This window comes from Varanus komodoensis, unplaced genomic scaffold (genome assembly GCF_004798865.1).
Source record: "Varanus komodoensis strain SLA01 unplaced genomic scaffold, ASM479886v1 scaffold38, whole genome shotgun sequence".
Taxonomy (NCBI): domain Eukaryota; kingdom Metazoa; phylum Chordata; class Lepidosauria; order Squamata; family Varanidae; genus Varanus; species Varanus komodoensis.
The window spans coordinates 8,532,089-8,547,700 of record NW_025335909.1 but is presented as its reverse complement, the minus strand read 5'-3'; the positions used below and the strand labels follow the sequence as shown (position 1 = coordinate 8,547,700).

General features: G+C 59.3%; 1 protein-coding gene across 1 annotated transcript; it reads right to left on the bottom strand.

Annotated features, from left to right (window-relative positions):
- Window positions 1–32: 32 nt before the first annotated feature.
- On the bottom strand, window positions 33–3,501 carry FICD (FIC domain protein adenylyltransferase). The gene is made up of 3 exons (XM_044440722.1): window positions 3,460–3,501; window positions 2,523–2,875; window positions 33–1,240 (listed from the first exon to the last, which is right to left on the bottom strand). The coding sequence occupies exons 2-3, from the start codon at window positions 2,827–2,829 to the stop codon at window positions 159–161; spliced, it is 1,389 nt and encodes a 462-aa protein (XP_044296657.1). The 5' UTR covers window positions 2,830–2,875; window positions 3,460–3,501; the 3' UTR covers window positions 33–158.
- Window positions 3,502–15,612: the final 12,111 nt, after the last annotated feature.

Genomic DNA, 15,612 nt, shown 5'->3' with positions numbered 1-15,612 from the left:
AATAAATAGGTTGAAATATTACTGCAAAAAGATTTTAACTTAAAACTGTTTTAAATAAATGAAATGCCTAAAAGTGCCTCTTTCATTCCGCCCCCTTAAGATGTCTGGAAGCACAGGTGCCAAGCCGGCGGGTCCGTCCCCCCCCCCCCGTCTCCGTGTCACGTTCGGGTTTTGACGGAGATGGTCTGTTGGCACTCCACAGTGCTGCCGTGTGCTTCGGGCAAGCCCACCGAGTGCTCGGTGGTGGCGATGAGCAGCATGTCCAGGGTGGTCTCGGTGCACTTGGCGATCAGGCGGATGAACGGCCGGACGTCCCCCTCGTTGGCCACCTCCAGGGCGTGGTAGTACTCCGCCCGCTGCTCCTTGCGGATCGTGATGGGCGGGTAGCCGGCCTGCATGAGGATAAGGTTCATCAGGAGCCGGGAGGTCCTGCCGTTGCCGTCGACAAAGGGGTGTATGTAAACAAGTTTGTAGTGGGCCAAGGCCGCAAATTCAACTGGGTGGAGGCCCATGGCATCTTCCGAGTTGATCCACTGTACGAACTCGAGCACCTGCTTTTCCACGTCGCGGGGGTGGGGCGGGATGTGGTGCCCGACAAACACCTGCGTAGTCCTGAACCGCCCGGCCTCCACCGGGTCCACATAGCCCAGCACTCGCCTGTGGATCTCCAGGATGTCGCTGAGGGTCACGGACCCTATTCTGGAGACCAGCGTGGTGTTGACGTACTTCATGGCGGCGTGCATGCCGATGACCTCGTTCTGTTCCACCAGGCTCTTCCCGGGAACAGCGTACCGGGTCTCGATGATGTGCCGGATCTCAGAGAGGGTGAGCGTGTTCCCCTCGATGGCTACCGTGTGGTAGATGTGGTGGTAGTACGACTCCTCCATCACGCGCCGCAGGGCAGAGTTGCTCTTCGGGATGGAGAAGATCTTTTGGACCTTGCTGTCAATGATGCTGAAGTACCTCTGGTCGATCTCCTCGACAAGGGGCAGCGTCCGGTCGCGGCTAATCAACGCCTTCTCGTTATGTGGAGAGATGGTTAGAGCCTTGGAGTACAAGTAGTCAGCCTGAATGATGTCCTTTTCCTCCTCAGAGAAGAGGCCAAACTCGGTCAAGGCATCCACATAATCAGGGTCCATCTTGAGGGCGTGCAAGAAAAGTTTGTGTGCCTTCTCGCGTTTCCCTTGCCTTTTCATCTCCAGCGCTTGGTTCAGGGCTGCTCTGGCTTCTAATCTGACCTCTGAAACAAAGCAAACCCATCAGCTCTTATACAAAGGTATATTCTAGAGCCAAGAAGCCATAGGAGGGAAGCTTATCAAGAGTACATTTTTGTTCATTCTTTTGTATTCTTCTGAGTTGCTTGTCACCCCTCTGAAGAGGAGTCAGGCAAGAGGATGGCAGAAACGCACATGGACAAATCACAGGCTTTGTACGGCATGTCGTAGTTGCCAAATCTTGGCTGCCCAGCTGCGCAAGCACCACACAGTGACGGGGACGGTCAAGATCGCCACAGCACCGTGTTCTAGCATTTGGTGTCCCTCCAGGACAACCCCCTTTTCTACAGTCGCGGATTTCTGGGTCGCTTCAGCCACAGGAGGCAGGAAAGACAGACGGGTTGCAGCAAGACTGCCAGGACCTCTATCCCTGGTTGTCTTCCAAGCTAACCTGTTCCCGCACAGGACTTAGCCCATGCCCGGGAAGTGACGGTGGGCATTAGATGAGCATTTCAAAGACTGTTGCAGGGAGATGGCTGGAATTAGTACGGACACCAAAAGAGCCCTGAAGCTGGCTTGGCCCAAAGACTCATTTCTGGCATCCAGCCCACCAGATACCTCCGGAAAGCCCCAAGCAGGACACGAGGGGTCGGGCATGCGCCTTCGTCTGCGCGGTTCCCAGGCAAGCGGTCACGCTATGCCTTCACAGCTTGGTCCAAACAGATGGACGTGATGCATTTTCAAACACTTTGACCTGATCAGGATTTTCTTTCGAAAAACAGCCTGCCTCTGGTTACAGCAGCAAGGAGTGGGAGGAAAGGCTCTTGCTGCGTGCCAGCAGGGGAGGTCCTGCCCGGCCTGCAGGGGGCCTTGGGCCGGCTGGGGAAAGGCTCCTGCACCCAGCCCGGGCCTGCTGCCCGCGCGCTTGGCCCACACAAATGGAGCAGGGATGTCCAGGGCCCCTGCAGTGGTGTTGCCACCCACAGAGCACAGCGAAGGCATTGCTCCGTGTGGGGGGGCTTACAGAGGCTCGCCTGTGGCCCGTCATTTTCAGCACCTGGCGGAAGCATGTTGTTTCCCCAGACCTTTGACGTCCTGGCCAAACTGGGCTTATGCTACGGATGCGAGCGCTCCAGTTTTACCTCTCTGCCTTTACATGGCACCGTGTGTTTGACTGCGAGCGCTCATGAGCAAACAGCATTTGAGGCCCAGAGAGAAATCTTGGAGAATGATGGAAGGCGTTGGCTTCTCCTCCTATATTCCGGCTTGTTCTATTTCATGCTTTATGTATTAGCAGCCTTTAGGTACCTTGAGAGACCTTGGGCTTCAGCACCAGCAGCTCCAGCCTGCCCGAGGTGACGCTGAGGCCGGTCGTCTGCCCCGTGTAGCTGGTGATCCCCACGTAGCCCAGTCCCAGCTTGCTTTTCAGCAAGGACAAGCCCTTGAGCATGGCATGGTACTGCTCTTCCACCAGCGCCAGTGGGAGCCACGGCACAAGCAGCGCGCCCACGAGGACGACCAGCACCGCCGCCCAGCGGACACGGAGCCACAGGGACACCCATTTCAGCTCTGGCTCCGCCACGGCCACCACAGCTGCCATCGATACGAGATTCATCTGGCCACGGGGCTGGGCAGGAGGCGCATCTCCTCCGAGGCCTCACCTAGGTAAAGAAACTGGTTCAGATAGGGTCTCCCAGAGGACAGCTAGACGGACCCGCAGCCTCGGCCTCCACCTCCGAGTCTTCCCACCTTCCCGGGAGGCTGGACCTTTGGGCTGCAGCGCCCGTCCGCTAGGCCGGGGGGGGGGAGGGTGGGGGGCGCAGCTTGGGGCCTCCAGATGGTTTGGCTGCGGCGCTGCTCTCGGCCGGGGGTGAGCGCCACCGGAAGGGCCCAAGAGGCGCACCCCCGGGCGGGCAGCGAGGAGGAAGCGCCTCTCCCGCATTCCCTCCATGCTGCCCCTCGCCCCGCTTTCCTACGGAAGAGCAGCAGGGCGGCAGCCTGCGCAGGGGGCGGGCGCGGGAGGACCGAGCCCCAGCCGCCTCCGCAACGGCAGGGCTGGCCGTCCGGGTCCCTGCGCGGGTTGCGCGGCTGCCTCGTCCCGGGCGGCCCGCGCGCTGGGATGCAGGAGGCGGCGCGCAGCCGCGAGAGGCGCCCCCCGGCCGGCCGCGCCTCTGCCCCGCGGGGCTCGCCTCGGCGACCCCCGCCCGCGCGGCCCCGCCGCCCGCCTACCTACCTACCTACCTACCTCGCGCCGGCCCGGCCGCAGCTCTGCCCGCATTCGCTTTCACATCCTGCCTCCGCCCGCGGCCACGCCCTTCCTCCCTTCCCCTTCCCCTACTGGCCCCCGCTCACGCCAGTCCCACTCCGCCCCGCCCTCGAGGGCGGGCCTTCTGGCCCCCTGCTCGCCTCGCAGTGGCTCTGCGCCACATCCGTCTTTTTCTCGGCCCCGCCTCCTCGGGAGGAGAATGACGACGCGAAGCTGGCTTCGTGGACGGCTCTGATTGGCCCAGCTGCCCGTCCATCCGCGGCGCCGGCTTTGGCCAATGGCGAGGCCGCGAAGGTGGGGCAAGCGGGCCGGAAGCGCCTGGAGAAACATGGCGGGCTGGTTGCCCCGGAAACGGTGGAGGAGTTTCAGGCCTACCCCAAGGGGCTCAGAGAGCTCGCGGTGTGCGGTGCCTCGGGCGGCGCCCGCTCGAGCCCAAGGTGACAGCTGCCTCGGGCAAGGGGCCCCTCGCCGTCGGAGCTGCAAGCGGCAAGGCGCGCTCGCCTCCCGCGGGCGCCTCTGCAGCTGGTTAAGCAAGCCAAAAAGCGTGGGGCTCGGCCTTTTAACGGGCCTAACGAAAGCGGTCTGGGGAAGGAAGGGTCGAAAAGAAAAGAGAAGAAAAGAAAAAGAGGCAGACTAGACTCCCTGGCTGTTGCTTCCCAAGTCTGTATCTTCCAGATGTGTTGGCCTACAACCCCTACCGACCCTGATCATCTTGGCAGGGGATGGTTGGGTTCTAGCTGTACGTATTCGGAGGGTGCGAGCTTGGCAAATTCTTTGCCATAAAATAATCATGGTGGAATTCTCGGAGTTGTTACACAAAAAAATATCTGCAACTCCAGTTTAAAGAGGCAAAGGATTGTGTTCTTGGAGGGGCAGTGGGGTGTAGTGGTCAGTGCTGGGCCAGCTTGACCATGGAGCAAGTGCACTGGGTGGCTTTGGGCCAGTCACTGGCTTTTTGCCTTACCTGCCTCAAAGGTAAGAAGATACAAAGATCAAAGGGAGGGGGCAGCGTTCCTTGCAAGGGGAAAGAAGACGGGGGCAAATATGTGCATAAATAAGACAATAAAAATAAAAATTGATCGCAGGACGGGCTGCCCTTACAAGCTGAGGTGTAAGAAATGCATGGCTGGTCAGTGGAGTGTATGCCCACTCCTCAAAAGCCCACTCCGCTGATGGGCTTTACATCAGTGTCAGTGGGTTTCATTTCCCTGCCGGTTGGACTCACTGCTGAATATGGGATGGCCTTGCCGCCCTCCCTTCGGGATGGAAAGTTGGCAGGGAGCAAGGCTGGCTGCCAGGAGGGGCCTGGGCACCCCATATTTAAGGGGCCTCTTAAAAAGCCAGCCTTGGGTGCTGCGGGGCAAATCTGAAGGGGCTGCACTGCTCTTTCCTGCCTGCAGGGGGCAGCAAGTCATTTGAAATCGTTGCAGCTTGGCTTGTTGAAGCAAATCCAGGCTAAAAAACCTCTTTTTGACTCTGTCGGTTATGGATTTTGACACTGGAGTAATCATGAAAAATGGGATTTGGGAGAACGGTGCTTTCTCAGTGCAGGTGCAGCTGGAAGGGAGCTTCTAAGGCAGCCGGGCCACGGATCCTTGGATTAAACAGAATGGAAAGAATTGGATGGAGTGCGAGAGAATCCCTCCCAATAAATTTGCCACGTCTGCACTGTGGCCGCAGTAAATGTTTTGGATCACATCCCCCATCAGCCCCAGGGAGAGGGCCAATGGGATTGTTGTTCAAAACATCAGGAGGCCACCGGGTTGGTTGGAAAAGGGGATGCTCTCTGATATTTCATCATGACCTCTGAGAACTATTTGCTCACTTGAGTGGGGCGTATTCGAACGGGTCTGAAATGGGAATTTCTGTACAGCAAGGCAGAACGTGTTCCGGTATTTCTGCCAGGAACTCTTCAAGGGAAAGTCCCCCTTGGTTGTTGGCTCTGGCTGGGCACGATGGGGCTGGGCACGAGGCTCTTGGGGCCAGGCCCCCTCCCTGAGTGGGTCCTTTGCATCAAGCAAGGCAGGAGGTTCACAAGCTTTGAAAGGGCAGCTGGAGAGGCGCCACCAGCAAGTGTGGGATGCGGGCCCTGACGGCCGCACATGGATGCCAAGGCGGGTGCCAGTCCTCAGCCTGTGGCTGCAAGGGGCTATTCTGAGCCCTTGGTTGCACTGAAGCTTGCTGGTTTTGGGCTAGTTGGTGAAACCCTGGTCTGGTCCCTAGACTGAATTGGGGGATCTGCTGAGGGATGAAGGACCGAATTGATGTGTAAAAAATCCGACAGCTTTCGAAAGCAGGTGTGCTGGCCAGGGGGAGCGTGTTTTGCTTCAGCCTCCCACCTGCTCTCTTGGGTGAGCAAAAACCTGTGTTTGGATGGGCTGAGTGTGTCCTGAAGCCCAACCGGACGAGTATTAGTTGGGACTGAATCAGTCCACGCTTTATTCCTGAATATTCTATTATCTGAAGAAGAGCCGCACTTGGCAGCGAAAAGGGTGCAGTGGGGAGATCTCAAGAACGGTGAGGATATATTTATGCTGAGCTGGTTCCCAAAGACGTTTGAAGGTGCAGATTTTTCCTCCACAAAGGAAATCAGCAAGGAAGATAGAGAAGCAACATTTGGATCTGCTTTGCTCTCTTCTGGCTTCCTCAGATATCGATTGGATGATTTCAATAATTGATCCACTTGCTCTTTGTAGGAGAAAGCTGCTCCCGTGCGCTTGCCCTTGCCTTGAGGTGTGGGAGAGTTGGAAGAGGCAGTGTGGTTTGTTTTTGTGGACAAATCTAGTGACCTTTCATTTTCCTGCTTCCTGGACTGTCGCCCCCCCCCCCCCCACACCCATGATTCGGTGGTCCCTCTGCGCTGGGCTGGATTCTGCAAAGCAGGGAATGGCTTTTCTCAACCAAGTCTGTTCCCTGCTGTGATGCAGGCAATGTTGGGGTTGGGTTTTGCAAAAGATTTATTCCTGCTGGAGATGAGAACTGCTGGAATTGGTTTGGTGGTTTGGATTGACTCGGGGCACGGCTTTGGCGTGATGAGCAGCTGCCCGTCCGAGGTTGTCCCTCGGCCTGGGTGCAGGAGAGGGTTCATCCTGCCGTTGTGTGGTGCGACATCCTCCTGGCCTCGGCCACGATGCCTTCCTCAAGCCGTTGCAGCAAGGAGAGGCAGCCAGTCCAGTGCCTCGGCCACGGAGCTGCCGGGCATGAAAGGCCTCCTGGGCGGCAGGCCGGGAGGCCGCCCCACCGAGCTCAGATTTACTGCATGTCGGGCGCAGGAAGCGCCGTTCGCCAATAGATCACTGCACTCTTCACTGGCTCGGCAATCCATCAGAGAGCAGCTCGCTCCCTGGGCACCCTCCCCTGTCACTCCAGAATTATAGATCCGCTTGGTGGGGAATGGAAAAAATGTTTTGTTTGCTGCTGGGGCCAGAGAAATGTGAAGCTGAACAGAGATGCTCTCCCTTCCTACCCTCCCCTGCACGGGATCAGAAGTGGCAGCGCGTTGCAGCTTAAAGCCCTTGTGGCCTTTTAGCTTCTTAGAGCGAAAGAAGTGAGTGCGCAGAAGCTGGGAAGGCACTCGGGGCCTGGCGGGCGGAGGGAGGGAGCCGAGGCCAGCCAGGAGCTGGTGTCGTGGCCTTGGGGGCCCTCGAGGGCAGTGACGTTCCTCTGAAGTCGTGGGCCGGCTGCACGAGAGACATGTGCTCAGCCTTCCCGGCCAGAGGCCAGACTCCAAGCATTCCAGCACCTCGGGCCGGACTCCTGCCAACGGAAGATGGAAGCTGGCAGGCGGTGCTGGACCCGATCCAGGGTCTTTGCAGGGCTGAAGGCTGCACCTTGGAGTAGCCCATCTCCTGGAAACTCCTCCGCTGCCTCCTCCGGGATTTTGCTGCAGTGCCGGCTTCAAAGCAGCACAATTTACGGGGGCAGCAGCCAGTTTCTTGCTGGAGGTGTGTAGAACTCCATGCCTGGTAAAATATGACGTTTTGTCATAAATTACCTTTTGGCTACGGGTGCCGCTGGTTATAAAGAGAATGCAATTGTTCTCTTTGCCTGTCCCAAGACAACCCCGCCTTTTTCTCCAGATGTCTGGCTGGCAAAGCAAATGAGGCTTTTGAGAAGCACAGGTGTCTTGCTTTCAACCAGAAAGCTCTTATAACTCAATTTGTCCCCCTGCCCCCCAAGGACCAATATATCTATAATACACAGTAAGAAATGGAGATACATTATTGTCTTGCAAGCAGTCCCTGAATTTTGCCCCAACTGTGTAACTCGGCATCCAAGATCAATTCGAGAAGCAAAACGTAACGAGCGCCCGGTCGTCCAGATACACTTCATTTTGTTCCTCTCGTGGCCTGGTGTGCCTGCGCTGAATTTCCTTTCCACGGTCTTCTTTCTGCCCAACGCACCGCGACTGGGCCGCTCATGTGCTCTTCAAAGCTAGTAAATGGCACAACCACTGCCAACTCGCAAGCGGCCGTGGATTTCCGAGTGCTCCCAGAAATCAGGGCATTAAAAAACGAAAAGGTGGAAAGCGCGGGTGTGGACTGCGGTTATTTGCTGTTTTAAAAACCAAGAATGGCAGTTCTTCAGTTGTTCAGGTACAGAAACTCTATTCAAAATCCCATTCAGCTTCCGTCAAGTCGGTGAGAGAAAGGGAAGGACACTCTGCGCCAAGCAAACAAGCGAGCATTTGGAGCGAAGGCCCTTCCTGCCCTCCTGGACTAGACCGCTGGCACCCTCTCCTGGCCGCCTGCTCGCTTTGCCCCACCGGCCGTATTCCCCGGCTGCCCTTCCGGGGTGCGTGGCCCCTTGCACAAATGCCTCTCTCCCCGGAGCACCTCGGCCTCAAGGCCTCTCAGGGCTGCGTCTCAAAGGGAGCGCCAGAGGGGCTCCCGGCTCTCAGCACAGTGGGGCGGAGGCGGGAGGGGGGCAGGCGGCCGGCTCCCTCCTTCCATTCGAAAACCATCTGTTCCTCCCCGGCCCGCTGCTGGGCTCCATTGCCGCTCTCATTTTCAGACAAAGCGCTTGACAGCTGCGTTCGTGGCAAGTGCTCGGGGGGTGTCTTGCCAGCCCCTCGTTCGTGCGCCTGCTTCTCCCACCAGGGCTGGGGGTGTTCGGGGGAAGGAAGGCAAGGCCTGTGGGGGTTCCAGGCCTCCCCACCCCCGGCCCTCCCCCTCCCTGCACAGTATCCAGTCCTGCTGTGCGGTTGCTGTTGCGATGTCGGGGCAGAGGAGGGGGAGCGCGATTCGGCCCTGCAGCCTCCCATTAAAAACGGGTCTGTGGTACGGAAGGGGGCGCCGGGATTGACTGCGGGGCCAGGGAGAGCGGCCGGGAACGAGGGTGGCGGGGAGGCACCGATCCTCCCTGTGTGATGGCCAGGCCTGGGGAGCGCAGGGGAGGCTCGCTGGGTGGGAGGGGAGAGGAGAGGAGAGCCTGGCCGGCCATGGTGAGGAGAGGGCCAGGGGAAAGGAGGCGGCCCTCTGGGGCCCCACGATCCCTGCAGGTCTTCTTACGCAAGGCCATTGAATAATTCGCCATCCTGATTTTTTTGGCCAACTTTTTGCTTGAGCCTGCAAGCGGTATTTCTGAAGCAGGAGCCTGTCCTTCAGGCCAGTGGAGCTAGGGTGGCCTGGGGTGCTTGGGCAGCTGCAGGCCGCCCCTCTGTCTCCGCGTGCTGCGGGGCTGCCCTCCCCGCCTCACAGAGCCCGCAGGAGGGGGTGGGATGCGTGCACAAGAGGTTCCTCACGGGCCTGAGCCCCTGGGAGCAGACCGGCCAGGTGGTGAGGGGCTCGGCCCCGCAGGTCGCTTGCTCGCGCAGTCCCGGCGTTTTTCTCCCTTCCTTGGCATGAGTTAAAAAGCAGAAATAAAAGAGCTGGAGCAGATCCCACACAGTTCCCACTCTCTTTCAAAGGGGCCTGGTTTCCATGGCAGCCAAAATGATGCTTCATTGTTTAATGTGATATTTGTGGGGGAGAGCGCACACTTCTTTTGGACGGTGGCGAGTGTGCGTTGGCTGGGGTTCCCAAATTTTGCTCCCAGATCGATTCTTTGTGCAGAAATCCGTGGGGGGGGGGGGGGGGGGCGTGGATGCGGGCTCCCGGTTCATTCTCTCCGTCCAGCTCCCGGGGGCAAGCGCATCCAAGTTGTCTTTGTGCAGGGGGATTTCTCTCTCAGTTTTTAAGGTTCTCTTGGAAAACAGCAGAAAACTCAGGAGGAGAGATGAGCCTGGCTGATGCCCAGAGAGGGGTCTGTGGGCAAATCGGACCCCCATGGAAACCCCGGGGTTGAGCGGACCCCCATGGCCTGCTCGTCGAGGGCCGCTGCAGTGTTCAGAGGCAGCATGTGCCTCGTGCAAACCAAGCCCCCCTTTCCCCCATGCAAGGTCCCGGCAGCTTCTGGGGTCTCCTTCCTTGCACCCCTAGCTCTGAAGAGTGCTCGGGGCCCTGGCTTGTCAAGCACCTGCCAAGCCAGGGACCTGCCTCCGTTCCAGCACCTGCCACTTTAATGAGCCCCGGATTCATGGCGTGGCCCCTGCTAGCCCCGGACGAGGAACTGCCTGGCAGAAACTCACTCCGATCCGTTGGCGAGCCGGCCCGGGAGCCAGCGTGGGCACGCAGACCCAGCCACGGGTGGCGGTGGGGGGGGGGGCGGTGGTTCTGTTTGGAGGCCTTCCCCCGTTCATGGAGTGTTCTGGCTGGATTTGGAAGGACGCTGTTTGTCAGCCGGGAGACCCCGGCCGGCTCCGCTCATGTTGGCTGCCCGGATGGTGAGGCCTCCCTGTTCGAGGCCGCTGCGGATGCTGTTGGCTGCAGCAGTCCGATGAATAATTTCTCTGCAAAAACTATTTTTATCCTGTCTTTCCAGGGAAAGCCTCCTCAAGGCAGTTTGCAAGGTAAAGAGAGAAGGCAGTAAAGTATAAAGCGCAAGCTGCCAAGAACAGCAGCCTAACGTTTTTGAAAACGCAGCCATAAAATGTTGCAGGCACGAAATAACAAGGAACGCGAATTCATCTGGGTGCTGCCAGGGGCACCCAGGTCTACCATGCTGTGCAAACGGCTGGGGAGGGGCCGGGGCGATGGGATCCTGCAAGGCCCAACCCGTCGCCAAGGCGGAGGGGTCACCGCTGCCCGGCTGCCAGTGCAGTGGCACCTCGCAGCGACATGGGGAAGGCCTCTCCTCCGGTGGCACTGTGGGAATCTCCGCCTCCTGCCGAATGGCAGGTACACCCTGGGTCCTGTTTCCGTGCCTGTTGAAAGTGCATCCGTTTTCATACTTAGTTTAACGGAGGCTTTTTGTTTGCTCTTCATCTTTTCGTCGTTGTCGAATTGACATTTTCGTGAATTTGGTGCTCTGCAGTGTGAATTGATAATGAAGGCTGGAATGGTAGTTTCTTTAACAAAAATCAACAGGAGGAGTGGGGCCACCACAGAAGAGGCCCCGTCTCTTAGCCTGCAAACAGGCGGGCCAATGAGCCGGGCCTGTATGGCCGATCCTGGCACCCAGGCAGGCGAAGGGCCAGCCTTCCCCGCCTTGGCCCCCTGCAGGCGTTTCGGAGTGCCCCCTCTGTCAGATGCTGCCAACATGGCCAGTGGTTCTGGAATGCTGGGAGTTGGTGGTCTGAAGCGTCAGGAGGAGCCAGGACAGAAAGGCACCGATGCAGGCTCTCCAAAGAGCCTCGTCCTGAGCTGCTTCGGCCTGGTGAGGCTCCGGGCGGCCATCGGAGCTGGGCGAGCAAATGCACTTCCCTGCGAAGCAAGAGGCTGCGTGTGCCGTCCCAGGAGCCGCTCGCAGGAGCCGCTTCCCCAGCCCGGCAGCCCTTTCTGGGTGCTCCTGCCGTCTGCCGGCTTCTGCCTCGGAGCTGCCGTGTGCCGCCCGCTGTCGCCACGAGGCGTCTCCGGAGCGGCGTGGGCCGAGTGGGCGCCGCTGTGCTGGCGGCTGACCCCTGCAGTGCGCCTCCCCAGGCTGCCTCCTGCCCTCCGGCTCAGCTCGAACTAATTCGTTCAATAGCGAAAATGGATTTTGCTTCACGGGCCTGGTCGGCCGCGGCCGCTTCCTGAGCAGCGCCTGCTTCAGCCCGCAGAGTGAGGGCGGGGAGCGCGTGGCACGCCTGGCCCTGCCGGGCTGGTGTGCCGGGGGCGATTTGGGGTCGGGGATCCGGCAGCGTTCGCAGGGAGCCCGTCGCAGGCAGGGTGTCCCGGCGTGCACGTCTGGGGGTCTGCTCTGGGCCCCTCCCTCCACCACCCACGCATCGTGCGCCAGCCTTCCTCCGAGCCGTTGCTCCGGGTTCAGGCAGCGAGGTGTGTGGCGCAGCATTCGGAGCGGGGCGCAGACGCTCAGGCCAGACCGGCCCCCGGGGTGCCGCCCCTTCCCCGGCCCCTGCCGCTTCCCCGCAACCGCTGCTCGTCTGGTGGTCGCCCACAGTTGCACCCTCCCGTTCTAAAAAGTGGACGTGGCTCTCCTCAGGCCCCGCGGCTGGAAGGGAGACTGCGTGGGCTTTGGCTGTCTTGCCCCTCTCACAGGAGGGCGCCCCAGAGAGCTTTCGCGACGAGGAGCCTGGCCCTCCAGCTGCAATGGTCCCCTCGTTCCTGGCGGGCAGCTGCGTTCCCCAATCTGCACCGGTGCCGGGCTGCGACTCCTGTCGCCTCCCAGCCAGCCTGGCCAAAGGCCGGGAGCTCAGTCCCAGAACCCGCAGGGCGCTGCTTTGCTGGGGTGCCGTCCGGACACCCAGCACCTCGCCCGGTGGCTTCTCTCGTGGGCCTTCCTCCGAGGGACGCTGAACTGGGATCTCCCGCAAGCTCTGTTAAGAACCCTTCAGGAAGGGTCTGGGGTGGGGACGCCTTCCCTGGGCGCTCGGCCTCCGTGACCTTCAGCGCTTGGCTCGCGCCACCCGGTCCAGCGGTTCTTTAATTCAGGGGGAGGCTTAGAAAGCCCAGCCCTCTAAGTAGGAGATTAGTTTGGCTCAGTGTAATTGAAACCAGGAAAGCAGCTGTTGTGGGATCAGTCCCGCTCCCCCGGCTTTGTCCAGCGTCCTTCCGCAGTGGGACACTGAGCAGGGGAGATTAGGCTTTTGATCCAGGCCTGTGGGTGGTGCTGGAGAACGCCGGAAGCAAGAGGACAAGGGCCTGAGTGACGCTGCCTGTGCCTCGCGCCACCGGCGTAGCTGCCCGAGGGGGCAGCAGCACGTGCACCCCCAGAGGGGCCCTGCGTACTTATTTACTAATTATTTTTGTATCCTGTCCGGCTACAGCTGCCTTGGGATGGCCTTAACCCAAAAACAGGCTAAAGCCTTCCCTTCAAAGCGAAGGTCTGGTCAAAACCAGAATGCTTCTACGGCCTCTTCAGGTAGAATTTTGAGATATCCGTGGCGCTGGACATAAGCTGAGGAGGGACGTGGCCCAGCGGCGGAGCCAGCTGGAGAAAAATGGCCGAGAGAGCGGGGCGAGGCCTTTCCCAGAGCTCCCTTCCTTGCCCGTGGGCTTTCCGGAGGCCGTCCTGGCCTCCTGCATTGGGAACGGGTGCTGGTCCAGGGGAACCTTTGGCCTGGCCAGCAGGGCCTGCCTCATGCTGGGGATGCTGGCCGCCTCTGTGCCTTGCCTCGTTGTGGCCGCCCTCAGGGATCCTTGGGAAGAGTCATTTCCCTGCCGGGGGCTCCTCGGCCGCCTTGCGGAACTGCGTTTCCCAGGGCTGCTGGTAGAGACGGGGAGGGGCTCCAGGAAGGGAGCCTCGCAAGGCCGCCCTTCGAGCGCGGGGCAGGCCGAGGCGTTTGCCGGCACTGGCGGCCCGCGTGGGCTTGGGCGGGGAGGCCGGCGGCGCTGTCCGTGGTGCTGCAGCCTCCTGCCCCGGGGCCGGGCCAGGTAGCGCTCCCGGCTGCGCTCGTGGCCACGATCCGGCCCCTCGGCCGTCGGGACGCTCCGGTGCATGGCGTGCGGATCCTCGGCCTGCCCACCGCTACTTGGGGCGTCTCTCCCTTTCCAACCCGCTCGCAGCAGCCTTGCGGGAGCCGGTGAGGCCCAGGCGTGGCCGGACTCGGGGCCGGGTGGGACTCGAACTGGGTCATTCCGGGCCATGATCCGACATGCGCCTCACTTTCTCGTGCGGACAATAAGCCCGCTTCACACCGAAAGAAACACACACGCGTGTGTGGGTATAAAAAGGAAAGCGGGTTGGGAAACATGGAAGCAGCCGGTCGTTTTAGAAGGGCTTTTGAACGGTCGTGCCTGTGTCTGTCCTGCTCTCCAAGACCACGTGCTTAGTCCGTCTGGACTTCTGCTTTCTCTTTCTCCTGCTTCTATGCTTATTTTTGCAGAAATGGAAGTGTCAGCCCGAGATGCGGGAAGTTGAGACACGGCTCTTCTGGATGGGCCGTGGGGCACAGCCTCCCTTCCGGGTGCATGGGGGGGGGGACTCTGTTTTAGAGGAAAGAGTCTAACAAACAAGAATGCCTCCTGGCTCCCATTAATTAGCAAATTAGCTCATCAACAACACCCCTAATTTATCCATGATAAAACAGTACCATCAATTAAACAAGAGCATGGGGATAATTTGCCAGGCACGCTGGGCTGGCGTGTTTAACTGATAAACAGCTCTTTTTAAATGGCCTCCCCACCCCCACCCCCACCCTGAGCTTTTAAAACAAAGAGGAATCTTCATGGCCGAGACTTGAGATCCTTCCACCCAGTGGCTTTTAAGACAAAGGATGAAAAAGGTTCATTTCTATGTCTTTTTCTTCTGGTGCCTGGGAAACTGTTACGAGAGAATATGGCTGCACTTTGAAATAATGAAGGACCTTCTACCTGTTAAAAGAGAAGGCAGAAAAGAAAGCAAAAGAGAGTGTAGAAGTCCTTGGCTGGCTGCATGTTCATGTCGAAGCAGCAGTAGCAGCAAAAGAGGAAAGATAAATAATTCTGAGCTGAGTACTTACGTCTCTTCCTCTGCCATTATAATAATTAACTGCAAATTGGAGCCTAAAGCAGCTTTTCAAATAAGGATGGGGAGGTGGAATCGGGGGTCTCGGCGCGAATCAAGCCTTCCATAAGCAGCGCCAACTTTGACAACTAGCAAAAGACCCTTTATTTATGCAAACTTTGGGCTCGGAGGGAATGCGAACCAGAATTTTATTTTCATCAAATCATTCATTCTCTCCCTCCAACCTTCATTATGACATTCTTGGGAAATGACAATATGACGCAAGACTCGGGTGGGAACGAGAGAAGCAGTCGATTCCAAGTGCTCTCTGGCAGGAAGCTTGACGAGGGTGGAAAGCAGAATTGAGTCACCACCTTACACGGATGTATCCCGAAGGGACCCCCCCCCGAGGACGGCGCTGGACTCCCTTCCTCTCTTGCCGCACTATTATTCCGTCATAGTGGTGGAGGCTGAGCGGCTCAGGAGAACGACCCGGCCTCGTCCGACTCTCCAGCCGCCTCCGAGAGCCCGGGGCTGCAGGCTGATGTTGGTTTGGGGTGCCGCTGGGCGCTGTGGGTGCCAGCAAGGCCCGGGCTCTTCTCTGGCCTCCCCCCGCGTTTTGCTTCCCACAGGCTCTGCCGAGACTTAACCAGAGAGACTGGCGGGCAGCTGAATTTATGTGTCGCTCTGTCTGGGGTTTTCAATTTAGCGGTATTGATTTATAAGGTCTTTTCAATTACGGCGTTCTCCTTGGTGGGGGCAGTTGGGGCGGCGGCAAACGTGGCGCTCGAGCTCTACGGCGTCCCCGTGCTTCCCGGAGGGGCCTTGTCCCGCCGAGGAAGGGGGCCCTGGGTAGGAGAAGAACGAAGGATGTGGGGAGCCCACGCGGCATGGATTAGACTGCAAATCTGGGGCGCGTGAGCAGGAAGGTCTTGATGCAAAGAGCCGAGGGCCGGGAGGAGGCGTGGTGGCTGCCACGGAAACGACGTTTGGGGCAATCCGAGAAGCACGGAAAGGCCCATAAAATTTGGGCACTGGCATTGGCTCCCCCTCTCTTTTTACCGTGCAGGCCACGTGCTCGTGCCTGCCGCTTCCTGCTGCTGCTGCTGGATCCTCCACACGCAGCTCTCACCCCACAGGCGCTGCAGGCCCAAGGCCGTCATTCCTGGCCACCGGGGGCCAGGCCCTTCCGGAGCGTGGCGCATGGGCACGGTCCCTGGTTAGCCACCT